We start from the raw sequence: 25,961 nt of genomic DNA, 5'->3' as shown, positions 1-25,961 counted from the left end.
ATTCACAGCGTGTCTAGGCTCGGAGGTGGTACGAGATTCGGAGGTTTTTGAAGATGGAGGCCGAATCTAGGAAGTAGACGTCGAACGTGCTACTGGAGGGGGGGGGGGGGGGGGGGGTTGGAATAGTCTGACCCTCAATGGGTAATGTGGCACCTTTCCCAACCGTGGATGGTTGTTCTTTGTCGCGAGGCGAACGTGACCAGGAATGCCAAGAGGACAGATTCAGTGGACTGCTCTCTTGGTGCCTTTCGTTGCCGATCGCTCGACATACGTGTTGAGTCCCGGCTGGGGCTAATGTGCTTGGTGGAAGTGGTGTGTGTTGCGCTTATGCTGCTGGGTGTTGTCCCCATAACAACAGCCAGCCAGTCCTCCAAGGGTGGGGGCTTGCGCGTGGGTTTCTGAAGTCACCCCGTGCCCTCGCCGTCAGATAAGGCAGCGTTGCTGCAATCGCTGAAGGAACCCACAGCGTCCATGGCCTCTAGCTGCATGCCGTAGTCGGCCCAGCACTTCGTCGTGCGGTCCTTGAGTGTTTGGGTTTGAAGAGCCTTATAAACAAAAGAGGGACTCCAAAACGTACAGGCACTCAAATGGAGCAAACAGACATCTATAAACACAAGGGTGTGCCTGAACATACAAAGTCAAAAAATATCATTTGTGGAGCTAACAGTATTATTCTCCTGGTAGCCTAAACAATAGATTAAATCAAATTCTACAAGCTCTACAGGTAGCCTCGGGATGGTCTCGTGGGAGACACCGGTTACAAGTATTGTCTACCCAGGGAAACTTCCTGTTACACTTTGGGCAGAACTTAAGGGAGTACTCTCCAAATGTTTACTAATTGGCAGCGGGTGGGTGTATGTAGGAATTGAGTATGACCACTCTCCCTACTTGTACAGGGCTAAGGGCTGGACCGAGGCCAGAGGCCTTCCGAGGCCCAAAGTCCATCATGGAGTCTCGACGGCTGGTGAGCTCAATCTTCACCGACATCGATCTTCGGAGTAGGGTGGGAGAAACGGGGAAGTATAGTAATAAATATTGATAAATGGATAAAGCCAAGGGAACTCCGCAATATGCTTCCGACAAGTATGGCGGAATAAAAACCACCTGAGGGTCCTACACGCGTGAGGGATCATGGGTACAGTGGACATCACACTAGGGATAGTATTACTGGCACCCCTTAGTAAGACACCCCTTCGAGTTTCGAAAAAATAATACTCTGCAGCTTCCACTTGATGTCAGCCTATGCACGGCATGCTATCTAAGCAGATTCCACAAGCCCAGAAATATATATATAAAATAATAAATCACTATTTTTTAATATACTCTAAAGGGTGTGCATTTCTTCGGATCTGTGTGTTCGGCTTTCTGTGTACTGATATACAGCTCACATTCCTCTTTCTAAGAACCCTGGCTGCTCTGCTACTCAACCTTGGGTAGAACAGGCTTAAGTTAGGGCCTTAAAAATCAAGGGATACATCCCAACAGAAAACATACCCAACAGTATGCAATCTTTTAAACCATTAAAAAAGGTTTACATTTCTGTAGTTTCTCCCCAATCCGGTAGGCGGCAACTATCGAGCACTGTTCCAGCCACTGTACATCCATTGTTTGCATGGGGCACACTATTCTAATGATGCAAGCTTTTGCTGCATTGAAATGTTCATGTGCGCTATTGACAACTGGCAGCTGAACTGTTGCAATTTAATGTGTACAACTACGTTTTTTAAAATGATATGGCTTATCCAATTTCTCCTTCAATTGTGCTACAAAAATGCATGATGTTTAACAATTTAAAAAAATGTCTCCAGAGTGAAATCCAGCTCAAGTCCCCTCAAGGGTGTTCATGGTGACTTACTTCTCTTGCATACATAAACCACTTATTAAAAATGCAGCCACCAATGTTCATTACACTTTCTCCTTTCAGTGGTGACTTCCACAAAATGCTTTAGACCAAGCAGCCCTCCACCCACTTTCTGAATTTGACAGCACTGCTGTAAGGTGCAGGTTCCTGATCCAGCAGGATCAACTCTTGATGCAGACCAACTAAAGGCCCAAAAGCTTACCGATTCAATGGAGGACACTTTTGAAGGCCTCTGGTTGAACGAGGACACAGCTTTGCATTGCAGGCGGTTATGATATTTTATTTGTATCGCACTCATACACAAGTGTCAGAGCGCGACAAGGCAGTGGAACAAGGGAGAACAAATCAACGATCTTACTAGGCCCAGTGACATTGAAAATGCGCAAGTGCATGGGAAAGGGAAGCAAGTGCATGGAAGGGGGAGAGGAGAGTTCGGAGCAGCGGAGAACAGATCAATAAATACTAATAGATAATGGAGCCAATAAACAGTGGTAGTGCTGCCAGCAAGTGAGAAGTGCAGTATTTACAGCAGCAGACTGGGTAGGTCTGAATAAGTGCATAATGGAAGAAAATGGAGGAGGCAAGGGGACCGTATGGGTACAGATTCAGTCCCCATTTCAAGGGGTGGCCAGGTGGCAGTGCAGGAGGGTGGCAGGGTGAGCAGGTACCTGGGCCCAGGGGATAGAAGGTGGCCAGGTGCAGTGCCAAGAGAGTACATCAGCAGGGAAAAGGGGGAGCGAAGGCAGAAGCAAAGAGGAAGGTCTTGAGGTGCTTCCGTAACCAAAGATGGTTCTCATGTTTTAGATTGGCAGGGAGGCTATTCCAGAGGGAGGCCCCAGCCGAAGAAAAAAAACTATCCCCAGCTTGTTGCTTTGAAAAACGACTGACCCTGAGGGAGTTAGGGGAGCAAAGAGCGAGAGAGGGGAGGTATTTACAGATGGATAGCTGAAGGTATTTTGGACCCAGACCCCAGAAAGCCTTGCGGCCCATGCAGAGGGTTTTTTAATTTAATCCTTGCATCCACTGTGAGCCAATGGAGAGATTTCAAAGCTGGAGAAATACAATCCCAGGGCTTGGGGCCAAGGACAAGTCTCTCAGTCCTGTTCTGGGTTAGTTGCAGAGGAAGGTAGATTTAGGAAGAGGCCGATACAATAGTCCAACCTGGAGAGAACCAGAGCTTGGGAGACAGTGAGCTTCCATGGGAAGGAGAGGAAAGGCAGAGTACCTCTGAGGAGGTGCAGTAGGAAGTTTGACTTTTTAGAGATAGATGTGGCAGGAGAAGGAAAGTGTGGAGTCAAAGATGACCAAGGTTCTTTGCCTCGCATGTGGGGGGAGGAGGGCCAAGAGGCCGGCCAGAGAGTGAGGGGAAAGGATGGTGGAGGTGTGCCAATGAGGAGGATCTGTCTTTGAGTTGGGTCATCAGCTTAGCACTGGAAATTAGAGCAGAAAATGGCAATGCAGTGGGAGAGGGTTGCCAGGTATTGGTTGAAAAGCCAAGGTGAGAGATTAGACTCCTGGGGAACGCCACAGGTAGAGGGGAAGATAGAGGATAGGAAGGACCCAAGTTGGACCTGGGAGGGTTAGAGAGGAAAGAGGTTAGCCAGGCCAGAGCCTGATCAGTGATACCAAGGTTATCACGGAGACGGTTGAGCAGGATCGTATTGACGACTGTGTCGAAGGTAGAGGAGAGAGAGTAGGATGAAGACAGGGGGACTGTTAGAGTCAAGGTTGGAGAGCAGATATTCACAGATGTTCAGGAGAGCAGCTTCCGTGCTTCTGGCGCTCTGAAGCCTGACTGGTTGTCATGAAGACAGCCAACAGAATCGTAATGAAGGTTAAGCTGAGAGATGGCCAGCTTTTCCAGGAGTTTGCCCACGAAGGGGGTAATGTAAATAGGGCGATAGCTGGACAGGAGGGATCAGCTGTAGGTTTTTTGGGGAGAAGATGCTTCAGAGGGAAGGGAAAGATCCTGAGGCAAAGGAGTGGTTGCAGAAATTGGCAAGGGCCAGATCAAGGATATCAATGTGGTCCTTGGTGGTTTTAGAGGACCATGGATGAACCTGTTTTGACAAGGCTTTCATAGATCGGAATTATCTAGCGACCTTGTCAGGGGAGAAGAGAGGAAAAGGAGGGTGGGGGCATTTAAGGGGGGCAGCCAGCACAGAGGGAATAGGAGGGGGAGGGACAGAGGGTGGACAGGATGTCCTGGGTTTTTGAGATAAAAGGAGAGAAAAGGCATTTCAGAGAGCCCGGGAGGCAAGATGAGGGGTAGAGACTGCAGCACGGTTGGCGAGCTCCTTGCAGATTTTAAAGAGTTGGCCGAGTTGTTAGATGCCGCAGGGACACAGGCTTGAATGTGGACTCTTCTTGGTGTGGACAGTCGGTATTGCCTTTGGAGAAGGCAACATGCCAGTTTATCAGGCCAGGTTGAGTTGGCAATGATTTTTTTTCATAGATTTGTAATGCGTCAAAGTCTGCAAGCATCAGGGTGCAGACAAACCCGATAGGACTTAGAAGTCATAGCTAGGCACGAAACAAATCTGGCATCGAACCAGGGAGGGTTCGTTAGCCAAGTCTTCAACTGATTCCTAAATGCCAAGTGGCATTTCTCCAGACGTAGCTTCAGAGGTAGAGCATTCCATGAAAGCTGTAATAATGTCAAATGAGCGTACACACCCTTTGGACTTTTTAGCACGTGGAACCACAAGTTATCCATGGGTGCAAGAACGAAGATGCCTGGAGGGTACACAAGGTGTTATACGATTAAGATGTATGGGAGCCTTCCCATATATGCAACAGTGGGAAACCGAGAGGACCTTGGCTCACAGATACCAGCAGCCACTTCTAGTTTCCTTCTGGCTGCAGAGATGTGCTCCCTCGTAGGGATGACAAACATTATCCCAACTGCATCATTTTGTCTCATCTGCAGTCTGGTTATGCATTGTTTGTTAGCTCCTATATGGATGGCTTTGCAGTAGTCCAGCACAATTATGGCCCGGAAGGGACACTGCGATTTTTCTGAGTTAAGGGTTTGGCAGGTCTTAGTACTCTCAGATGGCATTTCGAGTTACTGACACCACCATTGCAGCAGAAGCAACTTGCAGCATCCCTCCGATCGCTAAGGTTTCACATTTAAAGATTTAGGGTTCAAATGAAGAATATCTTCAAACGGTCCACAGATGTACAAGATGCCAGGCTGAAGAACCAGTGCATTAGGGTATCTGGTCCCTAAACCAGTTCCTGTCCACCCCCAAAATCCCCCCAGTTCACAGCAGAAAGATTCCATTCCTTGGCTCGTGAAACCACCCACCAAGAGGCATTGCCATTTATGGCAGTTTCCTATTCTGGACCAAAGGGAAGGAAAAGAAAAGCAGTGGGCAGGATACCATTCTTAAGCTTTGCCACGTTAGTAGCAGGGGTGGGGAGGGGGGTACTTTTGCAAAACAAATAAAATAGTGCACCAGAAAAATGCAAAAAAGAAGAGGCACTGCCACCAGCCTGACCGGAACACTACAAATAGTGTCATACTTCACAGAAAATAAGTGGGCCGGCAGGCAACCCTTTGCAGTAGTATCCTTAAGGGAGGCGGTAGTTCTACACAAGAAAAATGGGTCGCCTAAACTGTTAACCTTAGGGATGAACGGACTAGTAATTCACCCAGATAATTTGTAATGTGTAAAGGAGGCCCGGGGGTCGAGGAAGGCCCTCACTTGCCAATTAGCGCCAGTACATAAGCTCGGTGTCTTAAAGAATGAGGTTAAAAACAGCAAAAAAAAAGGAAAATTTCCCAATAGCAAGCCACTGGAAGTCAACACGTCGAGACAAGACCAGGTTAGCTGCAGGTTTGGGGACAGGACTATAGAAGTAATCAGTTGCACTGCACAGTTAATGAGGTGTTGATGGGGTGGAGCCCACGTGCACAAGACATGCGCCAAGACAGTTTGATGTAGTAGTTTGCAAGCTTGTAGATTTGGGTTTTACGTAGTTGAAACAATGCAAGGCCTTAGTTCTAAATGTCAATAAAGTAAACATTACTCACCTATACAAGTGTTTGCTACAGAATTAAAATCCATCTTTTATACATACATTTTGCAATTTGACGATACAAACCTGTACTGTGGTTACTTGGAGACCTTGTAAACCCTGCACATGCACAACAAGCGCCAGATCCAAAGCAACAGAGGCCTTATGAACAATCCCCCTTAAACGGATCCCCCTGGCAAAATTAAGAGTTTTAGCATTGGTAGCACGACTATTTTAGTTTTAGCATGACTAGTGCAGTTTTTATGGCGATTCATAAACAAACGGCAGATTGGTCTGGTCTTGATGAACCAGATCCTCTTGTGCATCTTACACAGGTGTCATGAAATCGTAAAAGATGCAGACTTCTGATCTGTTCAGGTGCTCTTACTTGTAATCTGCCGGCGGTTTGAAGTCTGGATTAAGGGCAACCATCTCTGTAATCAAGTTGTGCCTTTCTTCCTCCAGTTTCTTCCGTGTTCGGAACTCCCGGGTGTTGAGACGCTTCCCCTCGCTATTGTAAATTGGTTCAGGAGATGGTGACCTGCAGGAAACAACTTGGTATTAACGACCCTAATAGGACCTTTCATGGGACACTGTATTAAGCCCCTACGCCCAAACCTTTTACGCACCCATGAGCCTCAAATTAAGGCACTTATCCCTTGAGCTAAATAGAGCATCGGTTTTAGATTAGACTGGATAAGGACCTTGCATGGGGAAAAATCCTCATCTGCCTATTGGTTGAGGGGAGGGTGGGCTAAACACAGACACCCATTATAGAGGACATACAATTGCTTGTAATGGTATCAGTTATCGAAGTTAAAACAGTGTACATTTATAGATCATTTGAACTATTTAAAAAAAGATGGATATCATTTTTTTTGGGAGACTTTAAATACTAGCAAAAAAAATAAAACCCCACTGAGCTTTAATGCACTTTCCATCACGGCCATTTGAGAGAAAAGAATTACAGCACAATGGATTAATGTATGCAAAAAGGCAAGAGCTTGAGCTGTGCAATTGCCGCTTTGTTGCATCACCAAAAACTTGATGCCAAAGAACTTCAGCTTTGTTTTTCGCCCATTCACTGTGCCGCCGTCTGGACCCAAAGTTCAACCTGTTCTCAATGTCGGTTACGTTTCGGGAGCTTGGCTAAAAGCAAGAGGTTAAACATACTAAAGCCTCGTCGAGGCCCAGACTCAAATTCCAAACCCCTTTCTGCCCCCACATTCTAGGCACGAAGTGCAGAATCGGAGCAACCACTTTCTACACAAGATTAGTCTAATTTTTTTTTTTTTAACAAGGAAAAACTCGTAGCTAAAAAGTAAAATTGTCAGTTTAAGTTACCACAGTCATATTTGCGGTAAGGAAAATGATTAGAACACTTCTAACATTTACAAGTTAAAGAAATGTAATGACATTTGAGGTCAATGGTGCACAAGCTGCAAGAATGGAAGAGGTTACCCACATCAGGTTATAAAGTAACATCCTGAAAAATTATGGAACCTACATCCTCGTTAGGGGTAAATAACAGTTAGCTGAATGGAGAGGAAAGTTATTATATGGGTTACATCAAGTCATCACAAGGGAGAAAAAAGGTCAAGTTTGAACACGTTTGCTGAGAATTACAATTCACGCATGTGTAATTGATTAAAAACAGGCCCAACCAAGGTGGCTTGTAAAAAAAAAAACACGTCTTTGTTGCTAGTGTCTTTAGTGTAATCTGTCACGTCTAGAGGGTTTCAAACATTCACATTTTAGAAATACAAACGATTATACAGGAACATGGTTTTAAAAATTACCTTCTCAGTTTATTTTTAAGCTGCATCGCGTGTGAAAGTCCCCAGCTAGTAAAGAGCAAGGTCAAGTTATGTTTGAAATATGTGTGAAAAATGTACCTCTTGAACAGTCTGAAGTCTAATTAAAGACTGGAAGGCCAGCAGGCCCATTACAAGCAGTCGCAGGGACGGGAAGCTATTGAGATCTAAAATCGGGCAGTCATAACCATTGTCTAGCGAACAAGTCAAACATCGAAAACACTGAGGGTACTATGTTTACAGCATTTTCATTGAGGATCTTGCCAACTTCTACATTGGGGTGATGAAGTTCGGTACTATGGCAAATAAGTGTAAAATGACAATACGTTGGATAGACCTAATATTTATTTGCAACCCGACCTAAAATGCACGTTGCTGCATAGTTTACATGGAGCATTTAACAAAATGACATATCGCTAAAAACTAACCCAGGAAGCAAACATGACAAAAATGCATTGCACACAATACATTTAAGTACTTTGGTTCAGGTTCACCAGTCAAGAAAAGCACACTGCTTAATCAGTGTGCTGGTGGCTCAATTTAACTTCATCTTGTAAACCCACTAAAACATACTGAATGGAAATGGCTTCAAATTTGTATTCCATGTGACAAGCGAAATGCGAGATCTCGATGTCACTTTGGATTACTTTCAGGGCACTTGACGTTGTTCACACCAAGAATAAACCACCATTTACCTAAATGACGTAATGCAGTGCAACAGGTCCATGAAAAAGCAACAGTTTCCATTTTCCTACTAAACGTACTGAAGCTGCCAGCAGAATTCTAAAAAAGCAGCTGAACAGTACACACCAAAAAAACAGGTGAATAGATTTGAACCGCTAAAGGCAATACAGCACTTCTAACTGGCGGGCACCTACAACACGTCCTTGGTTTAAAAAAATGGATTGCCAATTTAGCAAGCTTACTGGGTCATTAACCAGAGCCGAAACCTGCTGATGGCCACAAGATGCCAGCGGCCCCAACACTCCAAAGCCACTCCCATGTCCAATTCAAGACGTATAAAATAGACCAAGACTTGAAACAGAATGACTCCTCTAGCAAACTGTACAAGCAACAAGTCTAAACGGCACCAACATGCAAAGCTTTACAACGTTAATAGCAACCATGACGTCCCACAACTGCTGCAAACCATCTCCACTGACTTAAAATGTATGAAGTCTATTAACCTCAAGTGTAACCAGGTTTGCATAAATGGGGTAAGGCATTCTACTTTTCATCCAATACTACAAAAAAAGACCAGCAAACAATCGCTCCGTTTTAACAAATATCTTTTCATTATTCACTTAAAAGCACAACTAGAGCTGCGATTGCAGAATCCAAATATGTAATATAATTGTGTCAGCCATGTGCCAGTTTCCTCGACATTGAGCTTCGGTGAGTTTTAAGGGCTTTCAGGACTAAATATTCAAAACAGAACTATAATATCCCCAAAGTAGTCCAAACGTCTGGAGATGTTTACGGTACTGACATGCCACCAAAAAAAACGCATTAAAAAGGTAAAAAAAAGTGTTACTGTCAGCTGGTTAAAACTTGTATCCCAACCTGTCCTCAGGGTTAGGGGGGATCCCCAGGTCTCCTGTGCGCAGTTTACGAGTCAGGTCTTCAATCTGCAGTTGTACTGGAAGAAACCAGGTTAGGAAAGAAAAGGATGGAAAAAAGACAATGTTACCACAAACATTTCAACTAAACATTAAAGCATGAAGAACTGGAGAATTTGCAAGGGACGGCTGGCAAGTAAGCCGTTGGAGAGCAACTCTCCACGAACACCAACCAGTCATACTCCAACAGGAAATAAAACAATGCATGAGGAAAACCTAGCCAAGTTGTCACATTTCCAATAAGGAAGCAAACATGTTAATTTGATATAGACTCGATACAAACGCACGATAAAACCCCCAGCAAGTCTTTTTATTCAGCATTGTGCATTTAGTTGTCTTTAAATGTTGGATTACACGAAGCGAGGAAGCTGTACAGTAAACATGCCTAGTCCAAAATGAAACTTAGTTGCGTCTCACAATCTTTCCTCCAATTTTATAGGGCATGATACAGGACGATTTCGTTTTGAAACACGGTTCACATTACAGAATCGGTATCCACCATTAACACTACCATCCATGACAAGTTCAATTGTTTGGTTACCTTGATGTGGACCTCGGTACATCGAATACCTTAGATACCTCCACCAGACTAAAATTGTCACAAAAATAGCATCCAATGCTGCACACATACAGTAAAGGCAGTTGCCCGGAAATAGAGATTGGAGTTTGTAACGAGGGGGGGGGGGGGGGCAGGGAGTGGTGGAATGAAAGTCTTACCCATACACAATTGCTGGGACCAGATTACCAAGTGAAAGAATGTTGGGCGTTAGTTACTTCCCATATGCTCAAGCAAGACTTCTAAATGCCTGGCCACATCGTGCATTTTACAGGACAAGGGTTCAAGTGTGCATCATTGAGTGTTCACTTGGAGTCAGACATACCTTGGAACGTTAAGTACAAGTTACTCACCATGGTAACTTTTGCACTCCATATAGCAAGGACATTCTCCATACGTGTAAAAGACATCATTTTATGTAGCAAAGGCATTTTTATCCAAAACAGCAGGTGAATGCATGGGTGACCAAATGGGCCTCAGAGGACCTGTAGCATGTCAGTCTATCCATATAAGCAAGCATCTGACAGTATCAGTGAGTGGGACGTGAGTATATCACACGAAGTAATGGGGCCTATTTAAAAAAAGTAGTGCAATACCTACTAAAGTCTAAATTTACTTTTAGGTCCAATCCACGTTCCTCGATATAGATAAGGGAGTATACTACGCAGTTTGCATGATTAGAACGCACAAATCCGGTAGAGCACTGGGCAATGAATGATGTGCAAGAACAGGTTCAACAGAATAGTTTGAAGTGTCCTATATTTAATCAAGATATGCAAACATTCTACATTTCAATGAAAGGGGAAAGGATGATGCTCATTTCTGTTGAGTCAATAGCACCCCATGTACTATGAGAAACAAACAGAAGCTCAGCAATTTATACAATAAAAATGTGACTTGAAAACAGAATCAGGACAAAACATTTAAGTAGTTGCACATATGGCTCACCAATAAGCAACCAAAATCAATGTCCATTCATTAAATGTTAATCACTAAAGTTATTTCGCATACATTGTGTTAATGTATCCACCCTTCATTAGAAGATTATGACATGCACACATTGCATTAATCAGAAAAGATCGATTTCCCTCGAGGTATTTAACAATTACAATAAGATACATTAAATTCAAAATTGATTTAGCAAATTACATCACAAAAAGTAAGTTTTGAGATCTCTTATTGGACTTACTCGAAATATGCAGCGATGAAACAATGCATTAGCTTCAAAGTGTCAGGCTTAATGGTACAGTGAAAAGAATGTAAAAACACCCACCGGCAATTTCGTTCTCAAAGCAGAAAGAAAAAAAGGGCACATTTACAGTTTAAACTGCTTTGGATAAAGTAATAGTATGCATGGAATGATGGCCTGTAATGGGCTCCCTTAAAGGAGCACATACCTGAGGAAACAGTCCACATTTCAGCATCGGTTTCTTTTCTTAAAGATTCTACTTCCTCAAAGTAACTGTTAGTTAGGCACAGGCAGTCTTAATGGGCGGCCCCTGTAGTTAAATTATTTTTATGTTTGAGAAACTGAAACATGATTTTTTTAAAATACAACTGGAAAGTGCATTCTGCAGCCTCTGCTAAGTGCCAGGGCCATTTTTTTTTTATTTGTTCATAGCGCTAGTGAAGCTTATATTACAATCAATGCATAGTGACAAGTAAAGTTTCGTTACAGGTGTTCATTTCAGGCGTAAATTGGCAATAATTTAGGCACATTTGTCAAACAATGCATTTTGGACTTTCTTGAGAAAGATTAGGTAGGCAAGTTTTTCTTGGATACAGGACGGGAGCGTGTTGCACAGAGTGGAAGCGATAACGGTGAAGCTCGTTCCCCAAGCTCCGTTGAATCTAGGGGCAATTGATGAGGAGGCTCGCAGGCTGCGTGGGTTGGACTTTTGAGATGCGATGGGCGAGATATGGGGCAGTGTTGTCAGCAATGAGTGAGGATAGGTATTTAAATAAAGCAGTGGGGTTTACTAGCTAGTTTACAATGTGATGCTACAAAATGTTCAAGGTTAAACTGAAGCAATCTCCAATGTAAGTTGACGCAGCAAGCCACGAGCTTTAGGATGGTTTCATGGCTTGCATACAATAAAGGCCAATATAAAATACATTACCTATTTTTCAACAGAGCCTTGTTTGCAGTGCTCGAGTATGCGTTATGCAGGAAAATGGATACCAACCATTGGACACCCAAAATCAATGTTCTCCTTCACCCATTAAGGGCTCTTGGCGTCAAACAGCCGTTGGTGAGCGGTGGTACAGGATGAATGGTAGGGTATTCTGGCTTAAATTGCCTTTCTACACCTTGCCTCAAAATTGCCCACAGTGCGTCACCAAACCTAGAATTATACCTCACATTTAGGTTCAGCATCTTCAGGTACGTGTGTTCCCACGTTATTGTGTGTGGTACAGGTGACCTTTTAAAACCATCAGACAGATCTTGCACTGTGTGTCCATCCCGTGTCAAGTTTCCATCCTCTCGTTTCTTTTCTCGTTCAAGACGGCATACGATTCCAGATTTGTCCATGGCAGGCATTTATGTTGCTGCACTATAGTTAATGTGAGGTTATTGCGGGAATCTGCAAACAGCTACTCCACCGTAGGAAGGTCTTATTGGAAACGATTACTGTTATACATCTGCAGTGCCTACATCTACTGGGCAAGGGCATGGGTGTTTGGTAACAAATTAATGGTTTGACATTGCCAGTGGCCAGGACTAGCAGCCCAAAGGAAAGATACTGGAGGAACACGCACAATGGCCACAGCCGAAGGCCATAGCTAGTGAGACCTGGATTTATGGGAGTGAGGTGGCGACAAGAGATGGGGGCCAAGTATCTGAGAGGTCAGGGAACAAATTTTGCATGCTTTTTACAGATAAACCAGTCATTTGTGTGCATTTACTGATAACTAGGTGTTATTACATTTCTAACATAACATGGCTAAAGGAAAACATTTTTAAAAATTCAAAAAAATGTAATTTCACTGCTTCATTGAGGTGGGGGTAATGGTTTGGCTGAAGGTTATGGAACCCAAAGGTCAGGGCCAGTGGGCACACTTCAGGGTGTGGCCACAGACCGAAGGCCATAGCTAGTGGGCCAGTTTATGAAAATTACTGGAGCAAGATGTACAGTGGCCACAGCAGAAGGCAGTTGTCCGTAGTGGGTCCAAAAGAAACAATGGGGGGGGAGGGGGGGGGGTATTTACCGTTGACACAGCCAAAACAAAAAGGTATAACAAACCCTTGAAATTCACTGAAAAAATCTTAGTTAAGTTGCAGATTTAACGCAAGACCCTTGAAATTCAGCGGATGTAAGAAAGTCATTTTTTTTGGGGTGTTGCCCAATTCAAATTTGGGTGCTTCCATTTCCCTTGCACCATGCAGCACTCAGTTTCATTCTGCTGCGCCCCATATGGAACTTGGCTGTGTGCACATGCTGCATTGCGTTTCATTCCGCTTTAGCTAAAAATCGAACACTGTACTTGCTGTTAACATTTAAATAAAAAGATTGAGAGTCTCCCTTAGAGTTCCAATGTGACAGATTTCTCTCGGTTATTCTAGTTGTCTAATACAATAAGAATGTTTTTAACTTCTTTTCAAAGGTGTCTGTGGACCATCTCTTAAATCCAGGGGGATCGCATTCCATTGCATAGAGGCTGCCATGCAAAATGCTCCCTTAAGAGCTTTGCATCAGTGTTTTCATTAGGTGGGAGTTCTTAGATCTCAGTCCTGTTTCTCTACCAACCCTTCCATCAGATGGCATGCGACCCACCCAGCATTTGTGGATGATCAAAAGCAATCTAAGCTGCCTTCACTGGAAGCCAATGCAAGCTACGGCTATCAGACACGTGATTTCTCCATTTCAGTGCCTTCACTACCCTAACGGCGCGGTTCTGAATTACTTGCAGACTATTAATCTCCAAATTGTGGAGCCCCAATAAGTAGGCTGCAGCAGTAGTCAATCTTTGTGCCGATTATGGCTCTGGCTATTGCTTCTGCATTGTTTTGTGAAATTAAAGGCCGTAAATGGGCCAATAACTTTTGGTAATAGCTGGATCAGGCTGCTCACTTGAGATTTCTGATCTAGGACTAAACCTAATGTTTTGACTTTCTTTTGCGTCTCAATCTTGCAGTGTGCAATGTTAAAGCTACTGAATGATGGTCCTGACTTGGCCAATTTCTTAGTCGTTCCCGCCATCATAAGTTCAGTTTTTTCGTTGTTCAATGCTAGGCCGTTCTGTACCATACGTATCTGGATGATGTCATACCTTATTGATCTCCATTTCATCCATATTGTGTACCCCTGTATGCAGTAAGCCACATTGTGCGTCATCTGCGTAATTAGAAAATGTGATGCCTTTGTACTCTAACGACGAAAAAGGGCACCATGAAGAAGTTATACAGGCAGGGAGATACGCATGCACCCACTATAGACTAAGGCTACTTGTTCCGACTGCCTCCCCACTGGCTACACTGCCCTGCCTTTCACTTAGAAAGGATGCAACCCAATAAACCGCTTGCTATGAGAAAGATGCAGCGTCCCTCAACCTGGCGACCAAGGTGGAGTGATCCACCAAGTCAAACGCTGCAGAGAGATCGAGAACCAGCAGCAAGATTTAGCCTATGTCCATGGCTTCCAACAGTTTGGATTTCAGGTTAAGAAGGGCTGTCTCCGTCCCATGATATTGTCTGAAACCCGATACTTATTCAGGTGCGTCAAGATTTCCTAATAGGCAACCCCATCAAGAATCTTTAGGAGAAATGGGGTGTTCGTAATCGTACTGTAGTTAGTTGGTGTGCGTGGGCATTGCTCTGTCTTTTTAAGAAGAGGCGTTATACGTGCTTTTTTTAGTCCCTCTGGCACATGATTATGTGCGAATGAGGTGTTTACAAATTTGGTTAGTGCCGGTATTAACGTGGGTGCACACTAATTATCAGAGCAAGGGTCCCCCTTGCAGCTGGTAGTTTTTAGTTGTCCGATAACCCCTGCTAGCTCTACTTCAGTGATGGCGAGAAATAACATTCCTGCTGTATGCTGGGTTTACTAGCAACATCCTTCTGGTCCGTTTCAGAAGGAATGTTAAAAGTAGCGTTTTTTCATTTTCTCCAATTTATCCATCATGGCTTCCTGAATTGATGAGCACCATGCCTGGTCTTTCACTAGTAGTTTTTTACTGGTCCGTTAGAGCATTCCTGCTCTCAACATTTTAAATAGAATATCAAAAGCTACTTCTGAAAGAACTATCGTATTTTTTTTGCCCAATTGATTGCTTTTTTTATAGATCCTAGCTGCTTCTTTATACACTTCCAGGCCTGGAGCGTCCTGCCTCTTCCTCCAGTCATAGAAGTATGTCGTTCTCCTTGTTTTTAGATCTTGAATATCTGAGTTAAAACCATTTGTTATTCCTGCGTTCTTCTGGACAGAATTTCTTCTTTAATGGTGCTACAATTCCTGTGATTTCTTTAAGTGAGGTGAGAAATGATGGTCATCTCTTGCAATGTGCCCACCGCCATGATTTCTGCAGTCTGTGTGGAAGCCCAAGGTTTTAGTTTATCAGATGTCAGTTCCTTCACGTTCCTTACTAGGATGGGTACCCCGATATAGTCCCTTTATAAAACTTTGTGTTAATCTGAAGGTAGATGCAAGAGTGGTCCAACCACGGACATGGGAAGACTCCCCACATTGGGGAGCAGCAACCCAAACCAGTTTAAGTCCCTTGTCATGCGTGGGGACTGTTGGTGCACAGAGCAGCCGCCAAGTGTCACCAAGCCAGTAGTTGGAAGTCGCCCATCATTAGTAATTGTGTTTGGCTTGAGCAACGGAAGAATGAGATTACATAACTGGTTAGGAAATCAGGTCCTGCTATTGGTACTCCATATACCAATATTTCTGCGCTCATACCTATTTTTGCCAACATTAATTCAGTGCCTGGTATGTCTTCTACCTTTACCTCCCAAATCTTTACACACCCCCTCCCCCCCCCCCCCCCAATACCCTCCTTCCTACCTTTACACAAGATGCAGTAACCACAGCTTTGAAGAAGGGCCGGGTGCGGCATGGCTCCATGTTTCCGTTAATGCACAAATGTCTAGGTTTTGTTCCTGTATACGTAATGCTACTTCTGCCGCATGTTTGATGAGGGACCTGATGTTTAACAACGTTGTCTTGAGTGTGCAGGTGGGACAACCAGCCTACCTATTGTGCCACTTGTAGTACCCCTTTTACCTTGCCTAGCTGATTGCTGTATGGTGGTCGTGGTAGTATGATGGTGGTGGTAGTATGTATGTTTTCTTCCAGAGAGGTCCAGCTCCTTTAGCATCCCTGGTTCCACCTGTGCATGTGGTTCGTCCTCCCTGCGGGCCTTGAAAGCAACCTCACAGGAAAGATCAGAGCCCAATGACGCAGTTAGAGGAAGGGGGCTGGTTTTGTTATGAGTGCCCAGTGGTAATGCAAGATTTGCAAGCCGATTGCTCCTTGCAATCTCGCCTTGAGACGCGAACATGAGACTATTGTTGTCCAATCTAGCCCTAGATGCGTTAATTGCCTCCAATACCCGCTTGAGGCCCATAAATTATTATGATAAACATTTCTGGAAAGTGTAAACAAATGAGGCACCGCTTACTGCCACCCAGACCGCTTGGGATCTTGCACTGGCGCCCATGCGCCCCGATTTGCAAATTCAAGCGTGAGAAACTTGCAAGCCCTCTGGGGTTCTACACACTGATATTCTGGCGATTCTACATTTGCACGAAAAGTCAAAGTGAATGCTGAAGTGAGGGCTGAACTAGTCGCACACAAACCTAAAAACAATTACTAATTTTCAGCAAGGAGCTAAAATAATTTAAACGTCACAATTGCTGCTAAAATAATCAAGATTGCTAGATGAAAAAAAAAATTTCTCCTAAAAATGAACTAAGTTTACCTTTAAAAAAAGCTTTTGCTGCGAGTACATCCTGCATTAACGTCCTACCTTGTCCTGTATTTAACCTCTGCAGGAGCTCCCTCTGGAATAGCCTCCCTGACGCACTCCGTCTTGAGCATGATCTCCTTAAGTTCCAGAAACACCTTAAGGCTCAGAATGACTTTCCCCTGGAGCACTTTTAAACACTTGCTTTGTGTATAGGCGTTTTACAAACAAAACCTACCTACCCCTACCCCCTCCTCCCCCTGTCCCAGAGGAAATTTGTCAGCTCTGCCATGGTGAAAAAAACATGACCTTAATTGAACCACACTGTTCCTGTGTTGCTGATCAGAGCCTTTGTGTCCAAGGAATGCGGATCCAACCTGGTAGGGTCACCCAGGAACAGTAAAATATGACATGCATTACTTACCGTAATAGCATTTCTGATTATTGTATATGCATAGATTCACATGCTGTGCATATATTCCGACATCCAATGGTTATTGCATCTTTCTCACAAAGATCGAAAGGGGACGTCGACATGGGTGCGCCTGTAGCACTATCCTTAACGTGACATGTAGTGTACCCAAAATCCCTCACGCGTCGAGGTCACTCAGATTGTGTTTTTTGTGAGGGAGAGGTTGAGATCCATGTTCCTTCTACTCCAAGAAGGGAGGACGGGTGGGCGCATGTGCATCTAAGCAGATACAATCATCAGAAATGCTATTACGGTAAGTAATGCATGTCTGATGCTCGTTAATCTGTTTAGAATCAAATGCTGTGCACAGGCTGCCGAGCAGTACCCAGATATGATGGTGGGATGTGTGCAGGCACAGTAGCAAAGAGGTCTTCCTACCACCGCTTGTCCCACCGGAGAGTCAGACCTAGAGTCTATCTTGAACAGAAAGGGCCTTTAGTTCACCAACTATCCTTATTGATGCAACTGACACCAGGACGGCAGTGAGTGCTTTAAGACTAGCCTTATGCATAGGTTCAAAGGGAGGTCCCATTAGTCTAGTCAGTACAACATTCAGGTCCCATCCAGGAGCTGGGTTGGAGATAGGGTGGTGAAGTCTTAACCCCTTACATAAAAGCCTTGATCACTGGAATTTTCCTCCACGAAACCACCTTCTGGGACGTGGTGTAAGCTGAAAGTGCAGCTAAGTGGACTTCTAAGGAATTAAAAACCAGGCCTGAATCTAGAAAGTAAGTCAAGTATAGGATAGTATGTGTAGGTGAGCAGTCAATAGGATCGATGCTCTTGGTATTGCAACCGATTTTTATTTTTTTGAATTTTTATTCCTGGCATTTGTTACACACCCAAACCCGGAGTTATCACAGCGTAGGTTGCATAGAAATGCATGTGTGGTTACAGAGGCAGTTCCAATACAGGCAGGATTAGATGCAGAATTAGTTACAATACAGGAACCACAGTTTGGGATAGAAATAGTTACAATATAGGCAGGGCATTTCAAGATACAGTGATCATAGTGTGTTCATAGTGGAGACCCTACTGTTTAAAATTGTTTGGAGAGCCAGGTTTTAATAAGACTCTTAAAGTGCTGGCGGAAGGGCTCATTTCTAATGTGCATAGGAAGGAGTTCCAGATCTTGGGTTTATCAACTGGGAAGCTGGCATCCCCTACCCTAGAGCTCTTGAATCTTGGGACAAGTAGGTGTGTGCTGGTGCCCGATCTGAGGGATCTAGTTGGCCTTTTTTGGGCGACGTAGTTATTGGAGGTATAAGGGGGCATCATTGGTGAGTGATAGTCTTAAATGGGAATCTGGCTTGAATGGGAATCTGGCTTGAATGGGTAGCCAATGTACTTCCATCCTAATGTGAGAAATATGATAATTTATCATTAATCCTAAGGCTGCACGCAAAGCTTTCTTTTGTAGCAGTTGATTAGTATTAGTAGTTCCTAGTAGGAGGATATTGCAATAATCCAGTCGATAGGAGGGCTCGAGCTAGGGTAATGCAGTTTTGTGGGGCAAGAAATTGGCGGCCGAGTGCCATGAGTTTAGCCGCGTAGACCATAGTGGACGAGAGAGCACTGATGTGTTTAGTCATAAGGTTGGTTTCTAGATAAACACGCAGTGTTTTCACCTATTAGAGTACTGGGATGGGTGTTCCGTCAATGGAGATGGTGGAGTAGTTGCCATGAAGAGTTTATAATCGGGTGGGGGAGCCCACCATGAGGATCCGTTTTTTCGTCATTAAGGTACAAACTGTTAGTGACCATCTAGTTTTGTATCGTCTCCCGTGATGGGGATAAGGATCAGAGTATCGTCTGCAAAACTGGTGTAGATGACTCCCCATGGCTTCGAGGGCTGCAAACAGGAGTTTGGAATATGCGTTATATAAAAAGGTGGGGGGATAGGCAGGAACCTTGAGGGACCCCTAGGGGTACTGAGAGGGGTCGGCAGCCTCATGACAAAGCATTTCCATTTATTAGAGTATCAATGAATGGGTTTTCGTGATTCTCCAAGTATGTCCATGCATCTTTGAGGCAGATCACCTCAGGAGCCAGGCTGATAATTGAGAGTTTGTGGGCATGGATGAAGTGTTCCCCAGTCATGCGACAGCATGTTGTACGAGCATTGCAGCTTCCACGCAGGTGCGACTGACATTACCATCAAGTGAGAGAACCAGGGTTGGCGGGCCCACATCAGGACCACCAGAATCATAGTGACTGTTTCCTGGTGCACTATCTTGTTGATTAGGGGAGAAGTGTAGACAAAATTTCCCTGACCATGTTATCCAGAGACAGTTCCCCTTGGGGCGGTTCTGGTTCTGCTGGTACCTGTAGACGTAATATGGGTATTGTGCGTGAGTTGTGAATAAGTCCATCTCTGGGAAGCCCCAGTCTGCGTGGATATTGAGAACAATGTCCTTGTGTATTGATATTTTATTTGTATCGCGCTGGTACACAAGTGTTTCAAAGCGCGACGAGGCAAGGTAGGGGAACAGGGGAGAACCAAAACAACGATTTTACTTGGCCCAGTGACATTGAGAACGTGCAAGTGCAGGGGAAAGGGAAGGGGGTGGGGAAGAAGTGCGTAGGGATGGGGAAAAGTGGAAAGTGCTCAACAGAATGCGACTCCCACCCCTCAAATGGCACACATCACTCTCAAACTACACCTCTGTCGTGTGACAAAACCCCTCAATATGAATAAATTTGTATATAATTAAGCTAGTTTCATCATATTGCAATTGAAGTAGATTACCGAAGAATACTAATGTGAAACCACAGCTGTTGCTGCCCAAGTAAATGTTTTTTCTGTCACCTGCGCTTAGGGAAGGCTTTGCCTGAATGCAGTTTCAAACTGTCTGTACTGGTACACTGCAGTGTGAGCAGCCTACCAGGGTCTGAGGGCCCACTGGCCTGGCCCTGTGTTACAGATATTCTGTTTGTACCACCTCACTTGTATTTTGCAAGGGGCAATACTAGACTAACCATATGAATTATTTTATGATAGGTTATCATTCCAAGATGGACAGTCTGGTACACTTACTGTAAGTTTTCAAAATACCTCAGAGTGGGAAAGGGGACATAGCACCAATGAGGATTCCTGTATACTTTGCATTAAATCACAGATCATTTTAGGACTATACCAGTGATCGGATATCACATTTGATAAAAGGATTGTATGCGTGAATCTCTAAATTCATAACTGATGCATGGCTTGGTGCTCGCATCAAGCCACATAAATGGGGTGCAAGGGCTATTTTGCTTCTTGTTTATGGTTTCCTCAGGGAGGCCTTGGCATAGAAGGTTTGAAGACCACTGCTGTAAGGTGACAGAAACAGACCCAAGTGCAAGGGTTGCCAGGAGGCAGTGCGGGTGCGTGACAGGGTGATCAAGTTCCTGGGCCCGAAATCAGAGGGTAACCAGGTGCATGAAGCACCATGGTCTTGAGGTGCTCCCGGAACCAGAGATAGTTCTCAGGTTTGAGATTGGCAGAGAGGGAGTTCCAGAGGAAGGCCCCAGATTGCCATTCGTACTCTACAGGTAGTGGGCAGTCTCTGCTGAGCATGTTTGCCAGAAGATAGAGTTCCCCTGGAATGTGTTGTGACGGGAGGAACATCTTGGGTTTTGAGAGCCCATTTCCATACGTTATGTGACAGTTTGGATTTGGATAGCCCTGGAATGTGCATGCCCCTTGCTTGTTCAGGTAATCCATAGCTGGGGTACTGTCCGTGAGGACTAGGACCGTCTTCCCTGGAGGCCAGTTTGGCATGCCTTCAGGGCTTTGAACACTGCTAGCAGTTCAAACAGGTTTATGTGGCTCGTTGCAACAGCTGGAGACCATACGCCATGTGATTAAGAAGGTGAGCCCCCCTGACCCAGTCAGAGATGCGTCCGTGGCGAGTGGCTTCTACTGCGGGGGTGGTGAAGGTCTTCCCCTCCCAGAGGTTTTCCACCACAGCAGAGACTGAACGAGGGCTGCCGAGACCACCACAAGATCCTTCCCATTCTCCGCTGGCCTGACACCATTGGCTTTAGAGCCACTCTAGCATGGGGTACATACAGACATGTGAGGAACTAGATAGATGCAGGGGGTCATCATCCCCAAGTAGCATGGCTTTGCGCACGGTCGCCTCACGATTGGGTACATAGTAAGGCATCTGGAACAGCACGTTTTGAAGCCTCTGAGGGGAAAGCCGGTCTTTGGTCCAAATTAGAGCCCCCATAAATTGTTTGACTTGGCTGGTGTCCAGACTGGACGTTCTCGTTTGAGAATCCCAGACTGAAGAGAAGATCTGTCTTCTGGGTATTTGATGGGCATCTTCTGTACAAATCCCGTTATTAGCCAGTCTTTGAGGTAAGGATAGACTGGAATGGACTGCTTGCATAAGTGAGCAGCTACTACCGCAGTACCTTTGTAAACACCCTGGGGGCTGAGGCAATGCCGAAGGGTAGAACCTTGAACTGATGGTGCTTGTTCTCGATCATGAACCGTAGGTACTCCGTGCGCTGGCAACATTGAAATATGAAAGTATGCATCTTTCATATCCAGTGTTGCCATGTAATTATTACATCCTGCAATGTTGTCATTCTGAACTTGTTCTCTGGGCACAAGCCTAACAGGGCGCATGGTGAGATTCTTTTTAGGTACAAGGAAGTACACATAATAAATACCCTTGTCCGTTGTGTCCTGGCCAAATGGGTAGTCTTCCTGACCATAGGGATCCTCGTAGACCTCTTTGGGTTCTGAGAACTCAAAAACATCGTCCTGGGGTGTTTGACTTGAAAGGGGTGGGGGGGGGGGGGGGGGGGGAGAATAAACTTTTCAGATAAGTTTATAAACGGATTGTCCATATAGCTCTCAAACCTCAGTCTGGTCCACAGAGATTAACTGGGGGGGGGGGGGGGTCAGGGGCAGCTGTCCAGGAAGACAGGGGTCCTTCGAAGGAAGAGATTTGTCAGGCAAGTCTTAGAGAGGGGCTGGGAACCTTCTGAATACTCTCAATGAGAGGATGTGCTTCTTGGCCTATTTGCCAACAAAACATTATTTGCAAGACTCTCGCGCAGCTCCGGTGGGTGAGAGGGAGATTGCTCCGCCTACCTTCGTAGTGCTGGTTGTTTTTCTGCTCTGCCGAAACCTTTGGGGCCGATGTGCTCTTAGATGACATGACGGCGCCCAAAGAGATGCCCTTATGGCTGGAATGCCCAGACGCATGCCGCAACGGCAGATGTGGGGAGGGCGGCAGAGCTTGAGGATCAGTAGGCTCCAGCCCTGTTGGCGTCTGTTTCCGTATTCGTCGAAGTAGCCTGTGAGGTTGAATGCCTAGCCTTCGATGGTGCGAGTGTGCCTCTGTCGCTAGGGTGTGACCTCCACATAGCAGTACCGGTCGGAATGCCTGTGGTGCCGGGCAACTGGGAACCAGACGGTTCCGCTGAAAGGTCTATGGCCTCCACATCAGAGCCATTGCTGCTGTAGTCCTTGCTGTTGACGACTGCGCCTACAGGAGAGGGGGGGGGGGGGGGGGCAGAACACAATAAGCCTGCATCGCATAGGCCGCCCACCATTTGGTCCACCTATCCATCAACGTCCATGGACGGAAAGGTTTGGATTGCTCGCCGTGATCACAAGGGAGACACTTGTTGACGTGCCTCTTTCCACAGGTATTTTCCCTTACATTACAGGACTGACAAAATGTTAATTAAGTTCCTCTCCATAGTAGAGGTAATGGGCGGCAGCCAGACCAGAGGGGAAAATAAAGTGCATTCTCAGCGAATCAAACCCCGGGGGCCCACTCTCCCTACTGTAGGCCACGCGGCCGACAGCATCCACCAATGCACCAGTCATCAAAAGCTAGACGTCTTTGGCAACGGGATCCTCGAAGATGTGTTGAAGACTAGATGACCGCCGGTCGTGGGACAAAAATGATGAATTAGCAATACATCGAGCTCCGCATGGGGCGAATAACAACTTGGGTGGAAAAAACAATCCGAGGGACCTAGACGCGAAAGGGATTTTGGGTACACTACACGTCACGGATAGTGTTAACCCAGGTCAACATCCCCATTCGATTCTCGGAAGAAAGACGCAATACTTCACGATTACCACTATGACTATATGCACAAAATATGATTCTAAGCAGAACCAACATCGGCAATATAGGTCTCTGCTTTATAGTTTAGTATCGAGATACATAGGAAACCCGAAAAATGTATTGCTAATAACTTCACTTATGATGGATTTGGCTGAAATGTTAAGATTGTTGGCGCAGGCCTGCATATGAAAACGTGGGGAAAAAAATAAATTTAAGTTAACAGCAGTTTTGGCTTAGTCCCCATTCCTTTTCCCATAGAGAAAAAGTGTCAAAGTGTTGCTCCAGCGCACCGCCAAAACCATTGGAGGGCACTGGACCAGGTACTAAACAATGTGGGCACAAAGCGTTGGTTCGATTTCCAGGAGTGTTCTTGCATCCAGAAATTTGTAAAAGAAAACTGCATTGCAGCAGAGTTATTCAGAAGTGAAAAACAGCAATTGTTTCTTCGATGCATGACATGACTAGCTGCAGCTATTCCGCTAATAAGCGCAAACGAAAAGTGAAAAAAAATGCTATGGGGATTGGGGAAGAGCCTATGCAATCCCATAAAGATAGAGGTGGCTAGTTGCACGTAAAAAAAACCTGTTATAGAAAACCCTTGAAACTCACTGAAAAAATACTTCAGTGCAGATAAGTGGCCCAGATTTAACAAAACCCTTGAAAAAACCCTTGAAATTCAACAGATGTGGAAGTCAGGACCAGCTTTAACTCCGAGGGTTCCCGTTTCAAAGCCATTGAACACATACATATTATATATAAGAGAAGGGAGTCAGACACATACAACATGGCATTATGGAGTACATCAAAGAGGAACACGCTGGTCAGGACATCCCACACCTGCTGAATTTTAAGGGCTTAGTTTTGTCAAAACTGGTCTATTTAACTGCACTGTAACAGAAAAAAAATGGAGTGAAAATTTACATCCCGCTCTCTTTGGGCAATCTGCAGTTACACATCCCTTGCATCTATGGTTCGGTTCTATGAGGTTGTTTGGGCAAATCCAGGGCAGATGTGAAGGTTTTGCATCTAACACTGCGTGGATGCATTTCAGGTCTTTGTATATCTAGAGCAAGTGCATTTCTGGTCAGACCATGCTATACTTCTTAGTTGTGTGTGCGCAAACAGAGGAGCCGTTTTCTTCATCCCTGGTAATCATTGGTTGAAGTTCGTGAATAGTCCTATTCAGTGGTGTTAACTGCTGGATGATACCGGACCAGAGTATTTGTTGTAGTAGGTTGTCCGAGTATTTTCAATGCACAACCCAATTATCTGTCAATTTATTTGGCTGACACCTTTTGGCAAGCATATGTAGTTTGGCAAGTTTGAGGGTACCCAGAATAGTGATCTCTCTGAAAGCCTAACGGAATTGGAGAACATGTCAGAAATGTATGAGTGTGATACCACGGGAGCAACGCAAATGTCCTGATTTGACTTCATCCCCACAGACATGGTACAAAGGAACCCGGTCAAGAGAATCATAAATAAGCATTGGAACACCATCCAAGTTGTTAACAGATTATCTAGCCTTTTCCCAGACCCCATCACAATCCCATACAAACGTGTTAACAATCCAAGGATCATGCTAGTTTAACACTAATTCTGAGTGTCGGATTGGGTATTAGACCCATTTTTTGGGAAATTAACTGACAGAAGCAATGCATTATATACAGGCAGTTAACCCTTTTTGTACATCAACTTTGAACTGCATTTTGCTTGCAATTAGGTTAACAATGCTTTTACCGCATACATATGTATTTTGTTGACCAAACCTTTAAGTGTTTATTAGATAAAAGTACTCTTTGGGTTCAGTGCGAGTTTAGAGCATGCACTTTGTTCTTTTCGTGTATTTATACCCTTTTGCAATGCATTTTCATTATTTGCAGTGTTTATTTCTTTCTGGTTTTTCTTGGATTATTTCACACATCAGGGGCGCTTTAATGTGGGGCTTCTTTTAGTGAGTTTTTCAGTGTCATTGGATTTAAGCACGATTACGAAGGGTCTGTGGGGCCACTTTTTAATATTTTCTATGCTCATCTATCAACGTGGCACATGTGTCACGGTTTCCTTGACCACCAACCTCAGGCAGTGTTTTTTTTTTTATTAATCTACTGGAGGTAGCATCATTTTGTGAATACAATCCCTTAGTCTATACCGTGGGGCGAATTTCAGGGGTTACTATCTGAATATCAGTGTCGGGTTGAGGGGCAGAAGGCCACAAGTTTTACCTATGTGCGTTTGGGTCTTATTTCTCATTTATTATGACCTTGGTTTAGGCCTTCACTCTTGTGCTCCGAGGAGGGAAGCTTCCCCAAGCCAAGAGGGAGGAAAATAACCAGCATGCCGATTGGCTATAGTGATAAAGCCCATTTGACCAACATTCTAAACTGCCTTTCATTAGTTTTCCCCCCAATTGGCAGGTAATGTTTTCCAAGCCCCCTTTAATTTAAACCCAGGGCAGTGAAGGAGAAAGCAGCTTCAGCCACAGAAGGCAGCAGCTAATTTCTTATTTGCTCTTGCTATCTTATTTGAGACATTTGATTGAAATAAACAGGAATTACATTTTACCAAGGCTGGGTACTCATATGTGCCTAAGAGAAGTCGATGTTTAAATAGAACTTTCC

General features: G+C 44.7%; 1 protein-coding gene across 6 annotated transcripts in view; it reads right to left on the bottom strand.

The window, feature by feature from the left end:
• The window catches only part of SF1 (splicing factor 1), a 292,507-nt gene that overhangs the window by 246,437 nt on the left and 20,109 nt on the right, over window positions 1–25,961 (bottom strand). For all 6 annotated transcript variants that reach the window (XM_069645035.1, XM_069645033.1, XM_069645032.1 and 3 more), the window contains exons 3-4: window positions 9,262–9,337; window positions 6,273–6,425 (exon numbers count right to left, since the gene is read on the bottom strand). In XM_069645035.1, coding sequence (XP_069501136.1) covers window positions 6,273–6,425; window positions 9,262–9,337 — 229 coding nt within the window. The remainder of the gene's footprint in view (window positions 1–6,272; window positions 6,426–9,261; window positions 9,338–25,961) is intronic.

The sequence above is a fragment of the Ambystoma mexicanum genome, chromosome 2p, assembly GCF_040938575.1.
Source record: "Ambystoma mexicanum isolate Mex_15411 chromosome 2p, UKY_AmexF1_1, whole genome shotgun sequence".
Classification (NCBI taxonomy): Eukaryota; Metazoa; Chordata; class Amphibia; order Caudata; family Ambystomatidae; genus Ambystoma; species Ambystoma mexicanum.
Note: the sequence above shows the minus strand (reverse complement) of the source record. Positions and strands in the feature narration are given on the sequence as shown.